Here is a 25,510-nt window from a genome sequence, read left to right as displayed (position 1 = left end):
CTGTTCCACCTTCTTCATTCCTAGTCCAGCCCAGCGTGCCCATGGAACTCCAGCAGCAGCTCAGTTCCCCCGTGTCTGAGTCCACTCTGCTCCAGGCAGGGCCATCAGCCGACTCAGGATCTGGGATACCCAGAAGGCAGGATGTCACGGAGCCACCTCAGGGCCCAGACTCAAACCCCATGGGTCCACGGGACTTGACTTTTTAAAAAACTTTCTCATGATCAGCCTCTACTTTTCACCTGCCACTTTCTGTGGGCAGGCAGCCCTGCACTCCCTCCTTTTGAATTAGGTATACCAAGGTCTCCCAGCCCCCTCCTCCTGGGATTAGACCCAGATCTTTCTCTTAGCCTCAGAGATGGAATCCCCCTTCCCTTGTCACACCTCATGTAAAGCTGCTATGATGCACCTAACCCAATTAAGAGGACTGCCCATGTCTAAATTCCCGCTGCCTGCAGGCCCCACACCCTTCCTGAATAGGAACCTGCTCTGAATCAGGCCTGAACTGGCTAAACCCTCTCAAGTTCAACAGGCCCTGAGCCTTGATATGGGCCCCTCCCTTTCCCTCTGGCCTCTGAAGGTGAGAATCCATCAGAACTCAGGGCAAAGCTGTCCAGGCCATTACCAATAAACGACACAAGGTCTCATTCACCTGTCTCATCACAGGATGGAAAGGTCTCAGCCATGGGGAGGGGTGGGACTGTGGGAATTCTTTTTTCTTGTTTTCCCACCTCACCCACCTGCTCCTTGGTCCCCTCCCAATTCTTCCCACAGTACCTGTCACTCCTCAGATGCCAGGCAGGATGAAACCAGCAAGCCCTTCACATTCACAATACAGCCCTCACAGCAAGCTCCAGGGGCCATGCATTTAGGTGGGGAAGTCGGAAAAGAAGCATTACACTTTCTGTGGGGTTGGCGGGTTTATTTAAAAATAATTCCTCAGTTGCCATGTAGGATGAAGCAGGGGAGGAAGATGAGGAGGCTCCAGGTGCTGAGGGTGGTGGCCCTGGCTTTGGGTTTGCCTGGCCTCATGGTGGGTGGAGCTGAAATGAAAACACAAGCCTCACAGCCCTTGACCAGACCCCAAATTAGAGGAGATGCCTCCTCAGCTCCTGCCACCCCAGGTCATCCTGCAAGGCAGAGGTTTTGTCCCACTCTGCTGGGGGGCAGTGGCTGTGACAGGTCCTGAGGTAGGAAGGGAGAGGGGGTGTTCCCTATCTTCAGGGAGCTCACACAGCTGCTGAGGGAAGCAAGGTGACAGCACAGCCCACTCTCCTGCTGTGGTGGAAGAGGAGGTGATGCCCCAGAGTGGGGAAGAGGAGGGTCTCAGGGCTGGCACTGGAGGTTGTTTTGATGGATTTCCAGAAATAGATCAGGGAGAGAAAAGGAAAAGTGATTCTATAAGGAAGGAACACTAACATAAAAAAAATCTGGAAAAACTATGACACCCACAGATTCGAGGCTGGTGAGAAATCCACAGTGGGTGGAAAAGAATTAAGTGCAGGGAGGAAGAGGAGTCAGGAGGGAGAAGGGAGAGGAGGATGGGAGAGCACAGGCACCCCCAGGAGGAGCCCCCCATGAGGGGGTCACGCTCACACTCACTCCAACAGTCTCACACACACACTGACACACCAGGCTGAGAAGATGAACTAAAGACAGCTGTCTTTTTTTTCTTCTCACTTACTTGTTGGCTCCAGCATTTGTTTCCAGTATATTAAAAATATCAAGCCACATCTTACAATACCCTGTTGAAATTTTCTGGAAGAATATGGTCACATCCCTGTTCTTCTCCCACTTCTCTTTCAACTGCCTGGCTCCAGGATGAAGCACTGTCCACTTTTTGTTGTTTGAGTCAAAGAGGAGAAATCTCTGTCCGTTGAAGATGAACTGCCAGCATCCTGTGCAGTATCCCTGGGCTTTGTGTTCACAAGACATCCGGGCCTGCAGGGTGAGGGGCTCTGCCCCATTGGAAAGAGATCAGCTCTAATCTTGACAAATCCTGAGCCCCACCCTGCTTCCTTTACTGTCTCCTGGACTTGCCCTCTCTGCTCCATCCTGCCCATACTCCTCGACTTCTTGGGTGACACAGACTTCTGATTGATTATTTCTATGAAACCAATAACTGCCTCCAAGTTACTACTATGTCTGCTCCCTCCTCTCCTGGGCCATTTTAAACTTACCACTGGGTATTACATTCTCCATTTGAATGTTGGGCAGTTGCTCTTTGAGGAAATCCACCACATCTCTTAGTGTTTCAGTCTGTTCTTCCCAGGTTTTGTCACATTGACTTTCTTTCCCAGGGAACCAAAGGCTTTGGCCTTATGGTTAACACAGTCATAGTGAAGAAAAGCCCTTTTATCCATCTTGCCTTGAACTTCATACCACTGTGGTTCAGATCTAAACTTAAGAGTGATGATGAAGTCATAGGAGAGACAGTGTGTGTCTGTGGAAGAAAAACACAAGAGAGGGTGGGGGTGGGGGGAAGTGGAACCTGAGATCCCTCTTCCCCAATATGGTGACTACAAGAGGAGGCCTCTGAGAGGCTGGGCTAGCAGAGGAAGATGTCCCCCAGCCAGGGCTGTCATGCCAACTAGTTAAATACTAGGGTGTCTCCCTTGCTTGTGTACATAGAGGGGAAGGTTCCTGCAGCCAAAAAACCACATGCCCCCCAAGACACTGGGCTCTGCCCACGTCGGTCAGCACATGACCTTTTCATGGAGGTGCCAGGCCTGCTGTGGCAGGAAAAGGCCTGCATAGGGAGGACCCTCAGCAGCAGCCCTTGCGGACTGCGGGAGGTGGGAGGAGGTGCGGGGGCTGCCCTGAGATGCTCCAGCACCGTGGGTGGGGTGAGGACAAAATTCAATTCGGATACAAAATTGATTATTGCCATGTGTCTCAGGATTTAACACACTGGGAAAGCCCCTGGCAATCATGCCCATCTGCAATGAGGATACATTTCTGGAACCTTGGAAAGGGATGATTCACAGGGCAAGAAGTCAAAAATCCACAACTTCTAAGTCAGGGTGTAGAGGAAAGAACCAAAAGGCTCAGAGAAGCGCCCACGCCAGAGTAGCCGCAGCATGAAAATCCAGAACATTGTCCATCCTCTGTGCTCATGGGGTGCCTGGAGGACTCCTGTTTACCCAGCATATAAAGAAGAGCCTGAGAGAAGACACCAGAATGGGAGGAAGCTCAGGGACGCCTGTTGCTGAAGGCCAGGGTTGGGGATAGAAGATGCTGTTCCTGAAGTGGGCTCCCAGGAGTAATGGGATGAAAAATCCTGAAATAACAGATTTCAGGTGGAGACTGTCAACTGTCAGGAGCAAGGAGGGTACCACGATGGAGATGATTAAGGAAGTCACAATGCCAGCTGAGGACCTCAGCCACAGGGAGTTATGCCCATGACATAAAACAAGGGTGTCCAAGAGGCAAAATAGTTGGAGACTCAACCTGGTTACTCCAGGACTTTAACAACAATACATGAAGACAAACACAGCAATGAATAATTGGGAGATGAAAAGTGGACATTTCATTTAAAAATTGAGATAATTTGTTGAATTTCCTGCACTACGCCACTTCTTAGACTCAGAATCAATTGCTAGAAGCAGAATCCAGGTTCCTATGAGGAAAAACCTATCAACCCCGCAGCAAGTGTGATGCTTGTTTTCCGACTTCCCCTCATGGCCCCTGGAGCTTGCTGTGAGGGCTGCATTGTGAATGTGAGGGGCTTGCTGGTGACACAGTTCCTGTTGTTACTGCTCAACTCTGCTGCTGCTGCTGCATCTTGGTGACAGTCAAACCATGCGTGATGAATGTGGTTGCACCTATCACCAGAGCCCTAGGACACAGGACACTCTTAGGTCCTAGAAGCCCCTGTGTTTAAAAAAAGTTTTATGTGGAGCTAGGAGGTGGAGCAAGATGGCCATTTAGGAACAGCTCAGGATTGCAGCTCCCAGTGAAAGTGCAGAAGGTGAGTGGACGCCGCATTTCCAGATGGATCTTTATTGCCCACAGACCAGGAGATTCCCAGGCAGAGGAGCCCCATGGGCCGCCAGCATGGCTGTTTTGCTGGTGCCCCAGTGCAGCGGTTCTCCATACAAAAATACACTGATCTGGTGGCCCTTTTAAGCTGGCAACTGGAGCTCCAGGAAGGCAGATTAGCCCATTCATCTGATTAAACAGGGGTCTGAAACAGGGAGCCAGGCCATCTCAGTGCCATTGTTTCAGCCAGTTCAGTGGGTCACCACACGGAAAATAACACAGATCCCAGCACCCTTTCAGCAGGCAACTTGAACACTTGGGAGAGGGTCAACCATTCAACTTAAAAAAAAAAAAAAAAAAACAGCAATTGGAAACACTAGGGGTTGAGAGTTTCACGGCAAGCACAGCTGACCATCCAGCTCTGTGGGGGAGGGGCGCCCGCCATTACCAAGGCACTCCACCCCTATGGAGGTAGTCTGCCATTGTTGAGGCAGCCTGCCATTGCTGAGGCAACCTGCCATAACAGAGAGAGTCTGCCATTACAGAGGCAGGCCACCATTGCTGAGGCAGTTCTAACCACACCTGTATAAACAGGACTGCAGGGAAGTTCACATGGCAGCAGAGTGGAACCCACAGCAGCTCAGCAAAACCTCTGCAGGCAGACAGTGACTAGGCTGCCTCCTTGCTGGGCAGGGCAGTCCTAAAAAAAAGGCAGCAGCACAAGGGAAACTCATAAATAAAGCCCTAACTCCCTGGGACAGAGCACCTGGGGAAAAAAAGGGGGTTATGAGTTCTGCTGCAGCAGACTTAAATGTACCTGCCTAGCAGCTCTGAATGAACAACGGAGCTCACAGCTCAGCACTTGAGTGCCTATAAAGGACAGACTGTCTCCTTAAGCAGCTCCCTGACCCCCATATATCCAAAGAGTCACCTCACAAAGGACTGATCAGACTGACATTTGGCGGGCATCATTCTGGGACAAAGATAGCAGAAGAAGAAACTGGTAGCAACCCTTACTGCAGGTGATCCCCAGGCAAGCAGGGCCTGGAGTGGACCTCAGTAGTCCTACAGCAGAGGGGCCAGACTGTCAGAAGGAAAACTAACAAATAGAAATAACGAAATCATCAACAATCTGGACATCCACTCAGAGACCCAATCTGAAAATCAGCAACTATAAAGACGACAGGTGGATAAATCCACAAAGATGAAAAGAAACCAGCACAAAATGGAGGAAAACACCCGAAACCAGAAGACCTCTCCTCCTACAAGAGATCACAACTCCTCACCAGCAAGGGAACAAAACTGGATGGAGAATGAGTGTGATGAAATGACAGATTCAGACTTCAGAAGGTGGGTGATGAGAAACCTCTGTGAGCTAAAATAACATGTTCTAACTCAATGCAAAGAAATGAAGAAACTTGAAAAAAGATTTGATGAAATGATAACAAGAATGGACAACTTAGAGAGGAATATGAGTGAATTGATGGAGCTGAAAAACACAACACAAGAACTTCACAAAGCATGCACAAGTTTCAACAGCTGAATTGACCAAGCAGAAGAAAGGATATCAGAGGTCAAAGATCAACTCAATGAAATAAAATGAGAAGGCAAGATTAGAGAAAAAAGCACAAAAAAGAATGAACAAAGTCTCCAAGAAATATGGGACTATGTGAAAAGACTCAATCTACGTTTGATAGGTGTACCTAAATGTGACAAAGAGAATGAGTCCAAGCTGGAAAATACTCTTCAGGATATTATCCAGGAAAACTTCCCCAGCCTAGCAAAGTAAGCCAATATTCAAGTCCAGAAAATACAGAGAACACCACAAAGATATTCCTCAAGAAGAGCAACCCCAAGGCACATAATCAGCAGATTCACCAGGGTTGAAATGAAGAAGAAAATGCTAAGGGCAGCCAGAGAGAAAGGTCAGGTTACCCACAAAGGGAAGCCCATCAGACTCACAGCAGATCTCTCTGCAGAAACTCTACAAGCCAGAAGAGAGTGGGGGCCAATATTCAACATCCTTAACAAAAAGAACTTTCAACCCAGAATTTCATATCCAGCCAAACTAAGCTTCATAAGTGAAGGAAAAATAAAATCCTTTGCGAACAGGCAAGTACTCAGAGATTTTGTCACCACCAGGCCTGCTTTACAAGAGCTCCTGAAAGAGGCACTACACATAGAAAGGAACAACCAGTACCAGCCACTCCAGAAACATACCAAATGGTAAAGAGCATCAACAAAATGAAGAATCTGCATCAACTAACAGGAAAAACAGCCAGCTAGCATCAAAATGGCAATATCAAATTCACACATAACAATATTAACCCTAAATGTAAATGGGCAAAATGCACCAATCAAAAGACACAGACTGGCAAATTGGGTAAAAAGCCAAAACCTATCGGTAGGCTATATCCAGGAAACCCATCTCACATGCAAGGATACACAAAGGCTCAAAATAAAGGGATGGAGGAAGATTTACCAAGCAAATGGAAAGCAAAAAAAAAGCAGGAGTTGCAATTCTTGTCTCTGATAAAATAGACTTCAAAGCCACAAAGATCAAAAGAGACAAAGAAGGACATTACATAATGGTAAAAGGATCGATACAACAAGAAAAGCTAACGATCCTAAATATATATGGACCCAATATAGGAGCACCCAGATACATAAGGCAACTTCTTAATGACTTACAAAGAGACTTAGACTCCCACACAATAATAGTGGGAGACTTTAACACTCCACTATCAGTATTAGACAGATCAACCAGACAGAAAATTAACAAGGATATCCAGGACTTGAACTCAGACCTGGAACAAGCAAACCTGATAGACATTTACAGAACTCTCCACCCCAAAGCCACAGAATATACATTCTTCTCAGCACCACATCACACCTAATCTAAAATTGACCACATAATTGGAAGTAAATCACTCTTCAGCAAATGCAAAAGAACAGAAATCATAACAAACAGTCTCTCAGACCATAGTGCAATCAAGTTAGAACTCAGAATTCAAAAACTAACCTAGTACCTCACAGCTTCATGGAAAGTGAACAACTGGCTCTTGAATGTTGACTGGATAAACAATGAAATGAAGGCAGAAATAAAGAAGTTCTTCGAAACCAGTGAGAACAAAGACACAACATACCAGAATCTCTGGGACACATTTAAAGCAGTCTCTAGAGGAAAATATATAGCAATAAGTGCCCACATGAGATGAGTGGAGAGATCCAAAATTGACACCTTATCATCAAAATTGAAAGAGCTAGAGGAGGAAGATCAAAAAAACTCAAAGCCTAGCAGAAGACAAGAAATAACTAAGATAAGAGCAGAACTGAAGGAGATAGAGACACAAAAAAACCCTTCAAAAAATCAATAAATCCAGGAGCTGGTTTCTTGAAAAGATCAACAAAATAGACAGACCACCAGCCAGATTAATAAAAAAGAAAAGAGAGAATAACCAAATAGATGCAATAAAAAATGATAAAGGGGAAATCACCACAGATCCCAAAGAAATTCAAACCATCATCAGAGAATATTACAAATAACTCTATGCACATAAACTAGTAAACCTGGAAGAAATGGACAAATTCCTGGAGACTTACATCCTCCCAAGCCTAAACCAGGAAGAAGTCAAAACCATGAATAGACCAATAACAAGATCTGAAGTTGAGGCAGCAATTAAGAGCCTACCACACAAAAAAAGCCCAGGTCCAGATGGGTTCACAGCAAAATTCTACCAGACACACAAAGAGGAGCTGGTACTATTCCTTCTGAAACTATTCTAAATAATCCGAAAAAAGGGAATCCTTCCCAAATCATTTTATGAGACCAACATCCTCCTGATACCAAAACCCGGCAGAGACTCAACAAGAAAAGAAAACTTCAGGCCAATATCCATGATGAACATAGATGCAAAAATATTTAATAAAATACTGGCAAGCCGATTGCAACAGCACATCAAAAAGCTTATCCATCATGATCAAGTAGGATTCATCCCAGAGATGCAAGGCTGGTTCAACATATGCAAGTCTATAAATGTAATTCACCACATAAACAGAATCAAAGACAAAAACCACGTGATTATCTCAATTGAGGCAGAGAAGGCCTTTGACAAAATTCAACAGCCCTTTATGCTAAAAACCCTCAATAAACTCGGTATTGACGGAACGTATCTCAAAATAATAAAAGCTATTTATGACAAACCAACAGCCAATATCTTACTGAATGGGCAAAAACTGGAAGCATTCCCTTTGAAATCTGGCACTAGCCAAGGATGCCCTCTCTCACCACTCCTATTCAATATAGTAATGGAAGTTCTAGCTAGAGCAATCAGGCAAGAAAATGAAATAAAGGGTATTCAAATAGGAAAGGAGGAAGCCAAATTGTCTCTATTTTCAGACGACGTGATAGTATATCTAGAAGACCCCATCATCTCAGCCCAAAAACCCCTGAAACTGATAAGCAACTTCAGCAAAGTCTCAGGATACAAAATCAATGTGCAAAAATCACAAGCATTCCTATACACCAATAACAGACTTAAAGAGAGCCAAATCAAGAACGAACTGCCATTCACAATTGCTACAAAGAGAATAAAATACCTAGGAATACAACTCACAAGGAACGTAAGAGACCTCTTCAAGGAGAACTACAAACCACTGCTCAACGAAATAAGAGAGGATACAAACAGATGGAAAAACATTCCATGTTCATGGTTAGGAAGAATCAATATTGTGAAAATGGCCATACTGCCAAAAGTAATTTACAGATTCAACACTATCCCCATCAAGCTACCAATGACCTTCTTCACAGAACTGGAGAAAATCACCTTAAACTTCATATGGAACCAAAAGAGATCCCGCATAGCCAAGTCCATTCTAAGCAAAAAGAACACGGCATCACACTACCAGACTATATGACAAGGCTACAGTAATCAAAACTGCATGGTACTGGTACCAAAACAGAGATATAGACCAAAGGAACAGAACAGAGGCATCAGAGGCAACACAACATATCCACAACCATACAATCTTTGATAAACCTGACAAAAACAGGCAATGGGGAAAGGATTCCCTGTTTAATAAATGGTGTTGGGAAAACTAGCTAGCTATGTGCAGAAAGCAGAAACTGGACCCCTTCCTGACACCTTACACTAAAATTAACTCCAGATGGATTAAAGACTTAAACATAAGACCTAACACCATAAAAACCTGAGAAGAAAATCTCGGCAAAACCATTCAGGACAGAGGAGTAGTCAAGGACTTCATGACCAAAACACCAAAAGCATTGGCAACGAAAGCTAAAATAGACAAATGAAACCTAATCAAACTCCACAGCTTCTGCACGACAAAAGAAACAGTCATTAGAGTAAATTGGCAACCAAGAGAATGGGAAAAAAATTTTGCACTTTACCCATCTGACAAAGGGCTGATATCCAGAATTTACAAAGAACTCAAACAGATTTACAAGAAAAAAACAAAGAAGTCCATTCAAAAGTGGGCAAAGGATATGAACAGACACTTTACAAAAGAAGACATACATGAGGCCAACAAACATATGAAAAAATGCATCACTGGTCATTAGAGAAATGCAAATCAAAACTACTTTGAGATACCATCTCATGCCAGTTAGAATGGCGATCATTTAAAAAATCTGGATACAACAGATGCTAGAGAGGATGTGGAGAAATAGGAGCACTTTTACACTGCTGGTGGGAGTGTAAATTAGTTCAACCATTGTGGAAGACAGTGTGGTGATTCCTCAAGGACCTAGAAATAGAAATTCCATTTGACCCAGCAATCCCATTACTGGGTATATATCCAAAGGACTATAAATCATTCTACTATAAGGACACATGCACGCGAATGTTCATTGCAGCACTGTTTACAATAACAATGACATGGAACCAACCCAAATGCCTATCGATGATAGACTGGACAGGGAAAATGTGGCACATATACACCATGGAATATTATGCAGCAATCAAAAACGATGAGTTTGTGTCCTTTGTAGGGACATGGATAAACCTGGAGAACATCATTGTCAGCAAACTGACACAAGAACAGAAAATGAAATACTGCATGTTCTCATTCAGAGGCGGGTGTTGAACAATGTGAACACATGGACACAGGGAGGGGAGCACTACACACTGGGGTTGGTTGGGGGGAATAGGGGAGGGACAGCGGTGGGTGGAGAGTTGGGGAGAGATAGTATGGGGAGAAATGCCAGATATAGGTGAAGGGGAGGAAGGTAGCAAATCACACTGCCACATGTGTACCTATGCAACTATCTTGCATGTTCTTCACATGTACCCCAAAACCTAAAATGTGCTTTAAAAAAATACAAAAAAAAGGGGGATGTTAGCTAATTCATTCAGTTTGCTGGATACCAGTGAGTGTATCATCTTCATATCTGGCCACTGTAACAGGCTACATTATAATTTAAAAAAAAAGTTTTATGTGAAGTTCATGGCAGTTCCTAACTGGAGAATCCTGGTGCCCAGAAGCAAGGTTGTGCCACTTGGAGCAGTGAAATAAATCCCACCATTTAAAAGCAGTTCCTGTGTAGTTCTGGGCCCTGGCAGAGATGGGGTCTCCAGCAACAGAAGGGCAGTGACCACACAGCCTCAGAGCTGCCATCACAGGGTGTGCTCCTCACCCTGTAGGTCATTAGGAAGGTAGGCCTGGCTGTGAGAAGATGCAGGTGGTTCTCCTGGGATGGACAGGAGCAGGGCCACAGGGAACCAAGAAGCTGCACAAGCAGTTGGTCCCAATGCCCAGGACACCACATGGCTGTACCCCCTCACCCTCAGCTCACACTTGAGGCTTCAGGGAGGGTCCCTGGTGGACCCTGTGGACCATAGATGCTACTCAGCAGCAAAGGAGGGGAGAGTAGACCCTGAACCATGGGACCCCCACTCCCTTAACAACCATACCACCCAGACGCCACAGGGAGAATAGGACCCACTTCTGACTCTTGAAGTCACACCTGGACACTGCTTGGAGATGGCATTCTAGGGATCTGGGCCCCAATCACTGGGACACTGTAATCTCATGGAGGCACAGCAACAAAGGACAGTGGCCAAATCTGGTCCCCCTTCATTTACAGGTTGCCATTGTCTGCTGTTGCTCTACAAAGGGACAGGACTGGACACAGAGACAGAGAACCCTGAAAGACCAAAGTGTCGCCTGACTTCTTTTTCTAGAAAGGCTTTGCTGACTCCTGTCTGCATGTGGCAGGCCAATTCCCCCTGACAGTCACACAGACAGGCCTGCACGACACTCCAGTTACACAGAGAGATTTCCACAGCAGTGCCTTAACACTCAGTAAGTAAACCCAGGGAAATTGGTGCCCAGACATCAAAGCTAAAAATGAAATATGTGGACAATAGGAGCCTTGCATGGGCTTCTCCCTAACCTGGAAAAAGCCAAAACAATAGAGACAGTCTTCATTCCTAGTGCCAGGACCTGTATCTGAGACAAGTCAAGGTAGCAGGGGCAGTTGTTTGAATAGCTTCATTGGAGAGTCTAAGGCAGCTCTCCTGACCAAGCTGTAAAGGAGATAAGATAGAAATAATCACCCTGGCACAACAGCAGACAGGCGATGAAGGTACTGGGGCCCTTTTAATTGGACTTAGTGAGCATTTTTGCCTCTGACCTTCTAGGTGAAATAAAATTAGTTCCCAATAGACTTAGGCGAAAGCTACACTGTACATAGGCACATAACCCCAACCTATGTAAGCACTAAGAAAATGGTAACACTTTCAGCTGGTCTGGTGGAATTACCTCCGTCTTCTCCCTCTATCTGGTTACTGCAATAAATTCCCCTCTTTCCTAGTTTGTCTGCTTCTCATTATTTGGCCTTGGGAAAAGGCAGCCAGACAGGCTTGGCTGCAGGAATATGCACAGTGTTCTCTATGAGGCTATCTCCCCAGTAGGAATCAGGTGGCTCTGGGATCCAAGGGCAGAAGTGGGCACCTCTACTCACCAGGGTTCCCAGGGTCATCATGGGGGACATGGTGTGTCCCATTTCCCCTGCACAGGTTCTGTGGGGAGTTAGTTGTGTGTTTGCTGGGTGTGTCCTTGGGCAAAGGGAAGAAGGTGCCAGTTGGTGGGGGAGGTGGTGAGGGCCCCTCCATGGGTGAGGAGGTGAGGGAGTCCTGTGGGGTGACAGGGCTGGGCTGAGATGGGGAGTGAGAGGATGTGACTTGGGAGGTGGCAGTGGATGTGAGGGGAGGAGTGGGAAGTGTCTGCTGAGCCCCTGGGTTCAGGTGAGTGTCTGCAGGAAAGCGCAGGGGAAAAGGGCAGGAGCCCTGGGAGTGCTGGAGGGTTTGTGTGGAAAGCGGGTGAGAGCAGAGCACCTGCTCCGCTAGGTGGTCGCGTTTCCTGGCCCCTAGAGCGGGGACCGCCAGCCAGGCTGCCTCTTCTCGTCCGCAGCAGGAAGGTCCGGCGCCCTTGCTCTTGGCGTTGAACCGAGGCCTGTGCTTGTGTCGGGGTCGTGGCGCAGGTGCGGGGCGCGGAGCCGCTTGGCCTCCTCCACGAAGGGCCGCTATTAGTCCCTGCCCGGCAGCTTCCACGCGCGCCCAGTCACTTTAAGATCTCCGAGTTGTGCAACGTAGGGTTCTGCGACGTCATCTGGAGGCGCTGAGCGGAGCTCCACACCATGAACCCGTTTATCTCCAGGGGCTGCGCCCCAGGAGCGGCGGGGCTTCCAGCTCCCTTCCCCTCCTGGGGTCCGGAAAAGGACGAGGCAGCAGCCGCGGGAGCTGGAGGCTCCAGGCTCCAAGCCTGGTCCTGTGAGAAGCTCAGTAAGGCCATGGGTCAGGAGACGCCTTAATAGGGCGTCCTGAATGCCCTCCTCTCAACAGGAAACGTCGATCCTGAAAATGGGAGGGTCTTCCCAGCCTGGAGTCGTTTCCGAGGAACTTGGGTCCTAAAAAGTATATTTCATCCCTAAACCCAGCGCTTCAACTGGAGCCTTTGCTTCCAAACAGTTGCCTGTCGCCCAGGCGCTTTAGCCTGGGCAACAGAGAGCCTGTCTTAAAGAAAACAGCAGAAATAACAACAACAATTTAAAACTCAGTAAGTTAAATTGACAGAATAATTATGGGACCCAAAAAGCCAAGTAATGCAACTTTTCACCTTCGATGAATTAGAGGGCTTGCTGAGTGTTCGTATTCTCAGAAGCTTCCATCTCATGAAATCTAATTTCCTCTGGTGAATCCACTCCTTAGTCCAGGTCCTCTGAGGAGCAGGTGCCTCCATGGGATTTACAGGATGGATTTCATTGGTGGAAACCCCGGGAGAACCATTCAGCGGGATGCAGTTCTGACACCAAGTGCAGGAGGAAGGGACAGGAGGGCGGCGCAGGTGCATCCTACACTACAGTGAATGGTGCTGGGATCACCTGGTGCCGCATGCAGAAGAATGAGGCGGACCCTTCCTTCCAGCACACACAGAAACTAGCTCTAGATGAATGGCAGATGTCCACCTAACACATGAGACTGTGAAAGTCTCAGAAGAAAATAGAGCAGTCGGCTGGGCGCGGTGGCTCAAGCCTGTAATCCCAGCACTTTGGGAGGCCGAGGCGGGTGGATCACAAGGTCAACAGATCGAGACCATCTTGGTCAACATGGTGAAACCCCGTCTCTACTAAAATTACAAAAAATTAGCTGGGCACGGTGGTGCGTGCCTGTAATCCCAGCTGCTCGGGAGGCTGAGGCAGGAGAATTGCCTGAACCCAGGAGGCGGAGATTGCGGTGAGCGGAGATCGCGCCATTGCACTCCAGCCTGGGTAACAAGAGCGAAACTCCGTCTCAAAAAAAAAAAAAAAAAAAGAAAAGAAAAAGAAAAAAGAAAATAGAGCAGTCAATTTTTGTGTGTTTTTGGAATGTAAATCTTTTATTAAAACAGTTGTCTTTCCACAGTCGTAAAGCTTTGGCATGTACAGTATAAAAAGTAATCACCAACCGTAATTATACCACATTCCTCTTATCAACTGCATACTAAGTGTTTTCAATACAGTTTTTCCATATAAAAATACGGGGAAAAGCTGATGAATAACAGGTAAGAGAAAGGTATTTCTAGGCAATTACTAGGATCATTTGGAAAAAGTGAGTACTGTGGATATTTAAAATATCACTGTAACAAGGACATGCTGTTCCTGCAGTATCGCAGGCCAGACACTGAAGTGAAATGTTTGAGTAACTTTCCTGCTTAAAATTTTGGTCATATCATTTCAATACATTTTGCATCTTGGTTGGCTGCATATCTTTCCTATTGATCCCAAACCAAATCGCAAGTTAGAATCACTTCATTTACAATACTGAGCTGCATTGGCACTGAATACTTTGAAGCAGAACAGGCAGTGTGCAGCTCCCATTCATAAGAAGACTCTTGGGACACTCCCAGGGTGATGCTTGGAGAAGCTGTGAGTTGAGCTGAAGCTGGAGAACTCCCTCCAAAGCAAAGGGCTTAGGAACGACGAGGACTCTAAGATGGGTCTGCTAGCATCACTCCAGTTTCAATGGATCTTGGCAGAGAGACAAGCTTGTTCCTCTGGGTTGGAAAGATTTACTCTCGGGAATCTTCTCTATCAGCCTGTACATCTAAAGGCATGAAGCACCCAACTGGGCAATTAGCATAAGTGTTCTCTGCTGGTATCTCAGAATACTGGTTGTAGGAGTGGCCAGTGGAGCCTTCAGACCGGGTTTCCCCGCCCCTCATTTTGTGGCAGTTGTCACAGCGCCAGTCCCGCTGACCTCCAAAGCATGTGCAGAGGCAAATGGCACGGAGATATTCCTTCCAGCAGTAAATCTTTGTGACCCCAGATTTGTCAAATGCTTCTTAAGTACTATATGCCAATAATGCAAAGGTCAAAATAAAAGGTCGTTTAATTTCATTTCATGCAAATGTAAAACTTCTGTGCTTCAAAAAGGACTCCATTTAGAAGGTAAAAACAATTTAAAACTGGAGAAAATATTTGAAAATCATACATCTAGTAAGGGACTGGTATCCTGAATATGCAAAGAACTCTTGCCACTCAATATTATAAAGCAAAATAACCCAATTTAAATATATGCAAAGACTTTGAGTAGCGACTTCTCTAAAGTGAGACAAGCATACTACAGGCTGATCGCAAAAGAAGAGAAAGTTTTAGGCAGCAGTTTCAGGTGAGCAGCAAAAGGAATCTGAAGAGAATATCTGAAGAGGCTCTGGGCTAAGACCCCAGAAGACAGCATTCATCAAGCCGGCTAAGAATGAGTGGACCGAACAGGGCCCTGGATTTGACCTCGGTTTCCCCTAAGACCTCATTATACACTCATTAACATACTAAACACACACACACCGGCATCCTGGCAATTCTGAGACCACCCATACTTGCTGTAAAAATGGGTGGCACCAGAGTTCTGAGAAATCTCCACCTTCTTCCAGGAATTTTCATGAATATTCCACTCCTTGGTTGAAGACACCCAGAAAGGCAGCAGCCCCAACCCCGTGCACCTGCCTCTCTCCTGAGTTCCCCTGCACTTTTACTTGAGTATGTACTTTTTCTTTTACAATAAATCTTTGTCTTTTCTCTATTTTCCTACTAGTCCTTGAATTGATTTTCCCAGGGGATGTCAAGGACCACATACCGGCTGGGGTGGAGGTCTCATCAGCGTTTCGGGACCTCCCCTTGCCCACTGGCATCAGAAGAGGAATGCAAACGTCAGTGAGCCCAGGAAAAGGCGCTCAGTGTCCACAGCCCTCAGGGAAATGCCAATCGCACCCTCAGGGGACGCCTCACGCCCCTGGGATGACCGACCCCAAACAGTGAGGGTGGAGGGGCTGTGGCCTGCATTACTTACAGGGCAGAGAGCTGGAGACAGAGAGTCGGTGGTGTGTGGGGGCTGGTGTGCGTGTCACTCTCTCCCCATTTTCTTGGGGAAGGTTCTCCCGGTTCTCAGGCCCTACCTGCTGCCTTCCGCTCCCTTTCTCCCGCCCTCTGCCTGATCCTTCTTTTCTACCCATTTCAAGGTCTTCTTTGCCTCACGACGTCCATGTTCAGTGCCCCGAGCCCAGCGGAGAAACAGGGGCCCTGGACTGCAAGCGGCGGGATCCGGGAGGCAACACCGGGAAGCCCCTGTTGGACCCTGGACACTCAGGAGCTAGTGCGTCCCGGCGCCCTCCTGCAGCAGCCACAGGGTAGGAGGATGGTGAGGGGGGTCCTGGGGCCGGGGCGGGGGGGGGGGGGGGTGGGAACCACAGTCAGAGCCCCAAGGATCTGAGCGGGAAGGTGACGCCTCCACACTGAACCGGTGCAAAGTCCTTGCGAGGATGAAGGAAGAACCTCGTGCTCCTCATCCCACCAGGCCCCGCAGTTTCTGAATCCTTCTGACATGGGAACCGCCTGTCCCTTGCTGCGATTGCGGAGTCCTCCCAGGTCTTCCAAAGGCCGTTTTGCCCGGAGGCTGTGGACCCGGAGACATCGGCTGGCAGTGGCACACCCGCTCCGGGGTCTCCACCCTGCAGGACCTGGATCCGGAGCTCGAGCACAGCGGGCGCCCTGGGAGGAACCGGCAGAACCAGGAGTGGACCCAGCGGGTGGAAACTGAAACCACCAAGAGAGAACTTTCCCGAAACTCATCTGTGGTTGAAATCAGCAATCACTTGTAATATCCCCACTACGAAAACAGCGTTGGGTAAATATCTAGAACCAGTGCCTGGTCGCATCCCTGCACGCCCCTGTGCAGGTTCCGCATCCCCGGATCCTCGTGGCCCCTAAGGAATCTGGCGAGCCCACCGGGTGACAGTTTCCGGGGGTCCCAGCCCCACTCTTACTTCTTCACCTCCATATATTCACCTATTTCAGGATCATGTGTGAAAGGCTCCCCCGCCCCTGCCTGCGTCCATTCTCATTGGCCACACCCCCAAAACAAAACTTTATTGGATTCTTCTCAAGTTTTCAGGGAGTGTTTATGTCACTTCAAACGCATATGAATACATATTCTGAATTCAGACTTGAATAGTTTTGACTCTTATAAGCCCTGTCACCCTGTCCTTCAGGAAGCCTGTACCAGTTTCCCTCCCTCTACAGTGGATGTTTCACCATCCTCTGCCCAAGCTGGGTCTTCACAATCACAGACAAGAGTGTAGCCAGCATTGCCATCCCGTGACATGAGATGCTTTAAAGGTGCATTCATTTGCACAGCAATCCTGTGACTGGAAATTTCTTCTACACAATTGAATTGGGATTCGTGCAGGCAGTTTCTGCAGCATTTGGTTTCTGTAAAAGTAACTGACTGGGGACCATCTGGATCTTTCTTCATCCATAGACGCTGGTTACCTTTGTTGTGACACAGTCATTCTATGCAATGTCAGGCAGAGATAGAAAGGGAAAGAATCTGTACGTGCGGATCTGGGAAGATCTTCAAAGTGTGTTATTTTGAGATAGACTCTGCATGCAGTAGAGTGCTGATGGGCTTATATTTGTCTTAAAAGCCAGCATTAATGCGTACACACATCTCTACTGTTAGTAAGGAAATCAGTGTTGCCATAACTTACTGCTACTGTGTTTGTCCATGTTAGGAAAAATAAATGTAGTAGAAAAGCCGTGGTGGCAGGAATTGGTCATCACCGGCCCAGATGCCACACTACCCTACACATCATCCCAGCTGAGGCTGCTGGAGGAACATGATGTGGAATGTCACATTTCCGAGAGGAACCTAAAGTCAAACTGGACCAGAAGTCTTGCCAGGACCTCTGCCTTTTCACCCAACCCCACCTAGTCAGGTAGTGACCCTGGAGGGGCTAGGACAATGCTGGAAGGGCAGTGAAGATGGGGAGCCCATGGTGGGAGCATGGCAAACATGGAGAGCCCGGACCCCACAGCAGCTGTCTAAGGAGGAGCTGTGTGATGCTGGGAGCACTGGGAAGGCAGGGAGCCTGGGCGCAGCACTCACTGCTCCTCCCATCTGGGACAGGATTCTGGTGGATGATAAGAAAAGTTTCCCATCCCCCAAAGGGATGGTCCACACAGCAAAAAAACAGAAAATCCAGAACTTCTAAAGCAGGGAATAGAGCAAGGATTCAAAGACTAAGAGAAGTGTTCATGCCAGAGTGGTCTGAGTGTGAAAATCCAGAACAATGTCCATCCACTGTGCTCACGGGAAGCCTGGAGGACTCCTGATTACTTGGCATATGAAGAAGACCCTGGGAGAAGGCAGCAGAATGAGAAGAAACTCAGGGATGCCTGTTGCTGAAGGCCAGGGGTTTGCAGGTAGCAGATGCTGTTTTTGAAATGGGCTCTCAGGAGTAATGGGATGAAAAACCCTAAAATAATAGATCCCAAATGGAGAGCTCTTACCTGTCAGGAGCAGGGAAGGTGCAATGGTGGAAATAATTGGAGAAGTCACTATGCCAGCTCAGGACCTAAGCCACAGAGAGCTATGTCCATGGCTCAAGGAACAAGGGGTTCTAAGAGGGAAACAACATGGAGAGCCAACTTGGATATGGCTGGATTTATGTAATTACAAGTGACCATCAAACACAAGGATGGATGACCCAGAGGCTGAAACGAGATAGTCCATCAAATCCCAGGCTTCTCTGCCCAATTTGCAGAACCAAGCCACTTCTCAGGCCTTGAATTCATTACTAGAAGGAGACACCAGGTTCCAATAAGGAAGGACCTTTCAACCCCACAGCAAGGGCAAAGATTCTCTCTGGCATTCCCCATAGATAGTTAGGGCCTCTAGAGTTTGCTGTGACTAGTGATTTTGTAAATATGTAAAAGTGTGCAGGGAATATATTCTCTGTCATAACTTCACTCTGCTGTTGTAGCTCAAAAGCACTCACAATCCACAAATGATGAGGGAGGCTGGACCTGCTTTGAGTGCCCTAGGACCGGGACACCCTAATCTCCCACAGGTGCCTGTGGTTGGAATTTCTAATTGGAGGATCACAAAATGTAGTGTTCAGAGGTAAGGCAATGACACTTACAGCAGGGAAGTCTCAACATTAAAAAGCAGTTCCTGTATGGTTCTGAGCCCTGGCAGAGAAGAGGAGGTCACTGCCTCCAGGGGAGGACAGTGACCACACAGCCTCAGAGATGCCATCACCGGTGGGCTCCTCACCCTCTAGGTCATTAGGAAGGTAGGTCTGGCAGTGAGAAGTCACAGGTGGTTCTCCTGGGATGGGCAGGAGCAGGGCCACAGGGAAGCAAGAAGCTGCACAGGCAGATGGCCCTGAATCCCCAGGACACCACATGGCTGTACCCCCTCACCCTCAGCTCACACCTGAGGCTTCAGGGAGGGTCCCCATAGAGCAAAGAGGCCACTCAGCAGTCAGAAAGGAGAAAGCTGCAAACCATGGAATTCCCGCTGCCATCACATCCAACCACACAGAAGCCACAGGCAGGATGGGACCCTCTTCCGATTCTTTGACCAGCAGCTGAGACACCACTTGGAGATGACACCCTAGGGGATGGGTCACCAATTGCTGGGATGCTGTGATCCCCTCATTTGGGGTCAGCAAGCTAGGATAGTGTCCAAGTCTGGTCCCTCTGTCATTTGCAGGTTGTCCTGGCTATTGCTCTATAAAAAATCAGAATTTGACAAAGAGACAGAGAACCCATGGCCTGCAAAAATCAAAGTGCCTCCCACTTTCCCTTTCTAGAAAGGGTTTCCCAACTGTCTACATAGTGACTACTCTCTATGATGCTGGCTCCCCGGTAGGAAGCACAGGTGGGTCTGGGACCCAAGGGCAGAAGTGGGCACCTCTACTCACCAGCATTCCCAGGGTCATCCTGGGGGAAATGGTGTTTCTCATCCCCCCTGCACAGGTTCTGTGAAAAGATTAGGGTGTTTGCTGGAGTGTGTCCTTAGGCAAGAAGTAGAGGGTACCAGGTGGTGTAGGAGGTGGTGATGTTACCAGTAGAGGGTCTTGACTATGAACCATCCAGGTTCTTGGCGTTTTGAACAAACAATTGAATAAAATACATGAACAAAGCAACAGAATAATAAAGAGGAGAAATGAAAGCTCAGACTTATTGAAACACAACGATACTTAATACTGTGGGAAACAGCTGGGGGAAGCTTCTCAAGAATGCAACTGGTTACAGAATTTTCTGGGGTTTGAATGGGTATCTCTAGTGGTTTCCCATTGGTTACTTGGTTACACCCTATGCAAATGAAACAGTGGCCCACACCCAAGGGACCAAACAGAGGTTGAAGTGAAGTTATGCCTTTTGCAAGACTGCACCCTATGAAGACTGGTTACAGAAGGGGACCAGTCCGAGGTACTTTCTGTTTTTCATCTGCCAGGCACTGGAAAGCAGAGGCGGGGACCGTAAAGGGAGTACCCTCTGATCCTTTTGTTGCTTGGGCACACAGAGGTGGAGTTTTCCCTCGATTCATTTCTAAGAAGTCAGAGCAAGTCGGCCTTAGTTTCCCTGATCCAGACCCTATTCTCTGGCATCATCGAGGGGCTCCTTCAATGCATTAGGGGATGAGGTGGGCCTATGGGGTTATAAAGGGTGACAAGGCTGGGTTGAGAGGAAGTAAAAGGATGTGACCTGGGTGGTAGCAGTGAATGGTGAGGGGAGGGTTGGAAAGTGACTGCTGAGCCCCTGGGTGCAGGTCAGTGTCTGCAGCAAAGTTCCGGAAAAGTTCAAGGGCAGGAAGTCCTGGGGGTGCTGGAGAGTACCGAGTATGAGCTCAGCTGGGGAGACCCCCACCAAGGTGGTGCTGAAGGCAATGAGAGACAGACACCCAGATAGAACAGCAAAGTGGACCGATCTGGGGGGTTAGCAGCCTTGTGAGCTGAGAGCCTCAGGGGCTGACAGCATTCCAGGATGAAGTCCCCAGCAGATTCTCATCATGTATTTAGTCTCTCTTAAACAAGTGATTCTTATTAATAAACAGGTGTTCTGTATTTACTCATAACTCATAAATATTCCAAGTAGGCAGCTGTTACCCACCTACCACTAATCACAAACTAAAAGGTATTCTCCTCAAGGGAGCCACGAGGGCAGGGCAAAGTTTCTCAACAGGAGGGTTTGTGAGGTGGAGAGTGGGTGAGAGCAGAGCTGGCCTCTGGCTGTTGAAGGCAGGGGTTTGGGGTTGCGTCCCTGCGGGATCATCCCATTCCCCACTCCCCCAGCCACCCAAGGTGCCTCCTTTCCCTCTCCAGACAAGACCAGGGAAGAGTAACCTCGGTTTACAGCTGCTCTGGGGCCCCAGCAGGATAGAATCTGTTAGAAAACATTTTGTCCTCCCCACCTCCCCACCTCCCCACCTCCCTCCTCCCCGCCAGTCCTGACCAGAGCTCTGTGCTGCAGCCCAGGGCTCCCGACTCCCTAAGGCGGGTGAGGCTGGAGAAGGGGAGCTTCACCAGGGATGCCCGCCCCGACTCGCCCTCCCCAGCCCTCTCACTCCTCCCCTCTTTTTGCTGTTACTTTTTCCGCCCTCTTCCAGCCCAAGTCCCCGCCTGCGGGATGGAGGAGGTGTGGGGAGAGGGGAAGCAGCCACAGGGACCTGGAGGAGGAGGGAAGAAGCCGGCGAGGCAACTGAGGGGCAGCCTCAATCCACTGAGATCGCCCCCGTCCTTCCAGAAACCTCCCCTCCTCCCGACCTTCCTGCAATCCAAGCCCCCCACGTTTGCCCTCAGACCCCAGCTTAGGGACCATCTGGCAAACTCGCCGCCCCACCCTGCCCGGTACCAGCCCAGCAGCAGAAGCAGAAGCGAGAGGTGAGGACCCAACTCGGTGACCGCTGCAGATGCCACTGGGGACCTGGCCGGGAGGAGGACGCACCTGGAGGGAGCTGAGCGTTGACACTGAGTCCCGGCCGCGCCGCCCAGAGTTTCCCAGCGCGGGGTTTCGCGGGTTTCCCACCGCCGGCCAGAGCCAGTCCACGCCCCGCCCACCTGCTCCTTCTGCAGATCCCTGCTGAATCACTCCTTTTTTGTCTCCGCCCCTCACCCCTTCTTTTCTCCTTCCCTTTCCTCCTGACCTTTCCGTTTCCCATTTCCGTTCCTGATTCCAGACTCGTTCCTTTAAACAAAGTTTAAAGGGCAAGGTTTTCCTGCCCCAGCCACTCGCCATTTATCCTCCGGGTTCAATCAAAGGGGTTAAAGCAAGCAGCTTGCTGTCCTTCTTCAATGATGTTTTCTAGAAGATTCTATCCCGCTGAGACCCAGACCAGCTGTAAATTAAAGTTCTTCTTCCTTAGAAAAACTTTGTGGGGCCCGCAGCCCCGGAGTCAAAGCCGGTTCCCGTCCCCGTCCCCGTCCCGTCCTGCAGCAGCCTGCCTCCTCTTTCCTTTCAACATGACAGATGCCGCTGTGTCCTTTGCCAAGGACTTCCTGGCAGGTGGAGTGGCCGCAGCCATCTCCAAGACGGCGGTAGCGCCCATCGAGCGGGTCAAGCTGCTGCTGCTGCAGGTGCAGCATGCCAGCAAGCAGATCACTGCAGATAAGCAATACAAGGGCATTATAGACTGCGTGGTCCGTATTCCCAAGGAGCAGGGAGTCCTGTCCTTCTGGCACGGTAACCTGGCCAATGTCATCAGATACTTCCCCACCCAGGCCCTTAACTTCGCCTTCAAAGATAAATACAAGCAGATCTTCCTGGGTGTTGTGGACAAGAGGACCCAGTTTTGGCGCTACTTTGCAGGGAATCTGGCATAAGGCGGTGCTGCTGGGGCCACATCCTTGTGTTTTGTGTACCCTCTTGATTTTGCCCGTACCCGTCTAGCAGCAGATGTGGGTAAAGCTGGAGCTGAAAGGGAATTCCGAGGCCTCGGCGACTGCCTGGTTAAGATCTACAAATCTGATGGGATTAAGGGCCTGTACCAAGGCTTTAACGTGTCTGTGCAGGGTATTGTCATCTACCGAGCTGCCTACTTCGGTATCTATGACACTGCAAAGGGAATGCTTCCGGATCCCAAGAACACTCACATCGTTATCAGCTGGATGATCGCACAGACTGTCACTGCTGTTGCCGGGTTGACTTCCTATCCATTTGACACTGTTCGCCGCCGCATGATGATGCCGTCGGGGCGCAAAGGAACTGACATCAAGTACACAGGCACACTTGACTGCTGGAGGAAGATTGCTCGTGATGAAGGAGGCAAAGCTTTCTTCAAGGGTGCATGGTCCAATGTTCTCAGAGGCATGGGTGGTGCTTTTGTACTTGTATGATGAAATCAAGAAGTACACATAAGTTATTTCCTGGGAATTTTCCCCCTGTGAACAGGCATGTTGTATTATATAACGTATCTTGAGCATTCTCGACAGACTCCTGGCTGTCAATTTATCTGTGGCAACTATTTACTGGTTGAAAATGGGAAGCAATAATATTGATCTGACCAGTTTTCTCTTAAAGCCATTTCCATAATGATGATGATGGGACTCAATTATATTTTTTATTTCAGTCACTCCTGATAAATATCAAATTTGGAGAAACAAAAATATCTAAAATAAAAAAAAAAAGAAAAACTTTGTGGGAATCTCAGTCATGCGTAGACCCCTCCCTTGGCTCATGCTCCCTGTGGAAACACAATTGATTACATGATGGAGCAACAGTAATTCACTAGGTCTCTTTTTCTCCCAAAAAAAGTTAGGAAGGAATGTAGTATATTCTCAAAGACCTCATGCTTCTAGCAGACAGGCAAAGAAATGTGTGAGCAACTGTCACACAGGGAGATCCGGATGCATTCACTGTGGATCCAGGTCTCAGGGAGCAGGAGGGTGCTCTGTATTGTGGGAAGATGAGGGGCACACATGAAAGGGGTATTTGTGCCCGGCTTGAAGGATGGCTGGCCCTGTGCCCAGGGGGAACAAACCAGCAGAATGCGCTGACAGTGGAGCCACCAGGAACTTTCACTTGAACCTGCTCTGCTGAGCCCCCTGCGCCGTCTGTGGACCTGGGCGAGGGCGGCCGCTGAACTGGAAGGTCAGGGCCGATCTCTCTGAGCAGCTTTCTAAACCAGCAAGTGTCTCAGGTTGAGATTGTAGGGACGGGTTCCTCGATGCTGGCCTGGATTTTGAAGAGCAGAATCTTTTGGTCAATCTGCATTGGGCAGAGCAGGAGCAAGACATTAATCTTTAAGATAATTTTTAAAGTTGTTTAATTTTGGTAAAAACATAGAACATAAAATTTACCATCTTGACCAATTGTTTAGTGTACAATATGTTGATTTAAACCTCTGAAACCCTGCCTGCTGTTTCTGTAATAAAACCTAGCCCAGACCTAGCGCGGTGGACCACGCCTGTAATCCTAGCACTTTGGGAGGCCGAGGCAGGTGGATCACCTGAGGTCAGGAGTTTGAGACAAGCCGGGCAAACACGGTAACACCCCATCGCTACCAAAAATAAAAACAATTAGCCGGGTGTGGTGGTGGGCACCTGTATTCCTAGCCACCGGGAGATTGAGGCAGGAGAATCCTTGAACCAGGGAGGTGGAGGTTGCAGTGAGCGGAAATGGGGTCCTTGCACTCTAGCCTGGGCAACAAGAACGAAACTCCTGTCTCAAAATGCATACATACATACAAAGTAAAACCTATCTAGCACTGTAACCACGTGCACCAGGGACTGAGGAAGTAGTGGAGGGGCCGAGACCCGGCCCAAAGCTTCGCCCAGGGCGGGGTGAGCCAGGAACCCCTCCAAGAAGCTGAGGGAGGGAGAATGTCGCGGGCCCCTGCAGGAACAGGGAGTTGCCGCCGCTGCTGCCACTGCCGCTGAACATTCCTGTGCAAGTTTCTTCACCTTTAATAAAAAATAAAGTGATGATTAAATGAGTCTGTCGCGGAAGAAACCGAGTCCTGGCAGTATCTCGGGTACTATAGATTTGTAATAAGTTTTGAAATTGGAAAGTGTAAGTCTTCCGGCATTGCTTTTCTTTTTAAAGATTGGTTTGACAATTCTGTTTTTGTGGAAGTTGTGGGATCAGCTTGACAATTTCCGCAGAAAAGTCAGCTGAGATTTTAATACGGATTGCAATGAGTCTGTCAATTCAATAAGCTTCAGGGTTATTGCCATCTTAACAATATTACGTTTCCTATCTATTGGAACACAGGATGTCTAATCATTTATTTAGCCCAAGAGTTCAAGACCAGCCTGGGCAACACAGTGAGACCCTGTCGCTTAAAATGTTTTTAAATGAGTAATTCAGTGTCTTTAGTTGTAATATTTTTAGTCCGTTTTTCCATTTATTATTTAATTGTATCAAAAGTGGTTCAATCATAAATGGAAAAGAAAGATGTTCATTTCATCCAGGTTCTTGAATTCATTGGCATACAGTTGTACATAGTATTCCCTTACAATCCTTTTTGTTTCTATAAAGTTGGTGGTGATATTTCTTTTTTAATTCCTGGTATTAGTAATTTGAGTATCCCCCTCCACTGTTTTCCTAGTCATTTTAGCTTAGGGTTTGTCAATTTGGTTGATCTTTTCAAATAACCAACTTTTGGTTTTATTGAGTTCTCCAATGTTTTTCTACTCGTTATTTCATTTATTCACACTCCAATTTTTATTTCCTTCCTTTTGCTTATTTGGG

General features: G+C 48.0%; 1 protein-coding gene and 1 pseudogene across 1 annotated transcript; one reads left to right on the top strand and one right to left on the bottom strand.

The window, feature by feature from the left end:
• Positions 1-1,542: 1,542 nt before the first annotated feature.
• On the bottom strand, positions 1,543-12,561 carry LOC100412464 (UL16-binding protein 1). The gene is given in 5 exon segments (XM_078370291.1): positions 1,543-1,719; positions 1,721-1,955; positions 2,178-2,276; positions 2,279-2,440; positions 11,963-12,561. Coding segments are annotated over 5 exon segments (693 nt in total). The 5' UTR covers positions 12,114-12,561; the 3' UTR covers positions 1,543-1,673.
• A 9,684-nt stretch (positions 12,562-22,245) lies between these two features.
• LOC100895104 (ADP/ATP translocase 2 pseudogene) lies at positions 22,246-23,309 on the top strand (annotated as a pseudogene).
• The last annotated feature ends 2,201 nt before the right edge of the window (positions 23,310-25,510 follow it).

This window comes from Callithrix jacchus, chromosome 4, assembly GCF_049354715.1.
Source record: "Callithrix jacchus isolate 240 chromosome 4, calJac240_pri, whole genome shotgun sequence".
Taxonomy (NCBI): Eukaryota; Metazoa; Chordata; class Mammalia; order Primates; family Cebidae; genus Callithrix; species Callithrix jacchus.
Note: the sequence above shows the minus strand (reverse complement) of the source record. Positions and strands in the feature narration are given on the sequence as shown.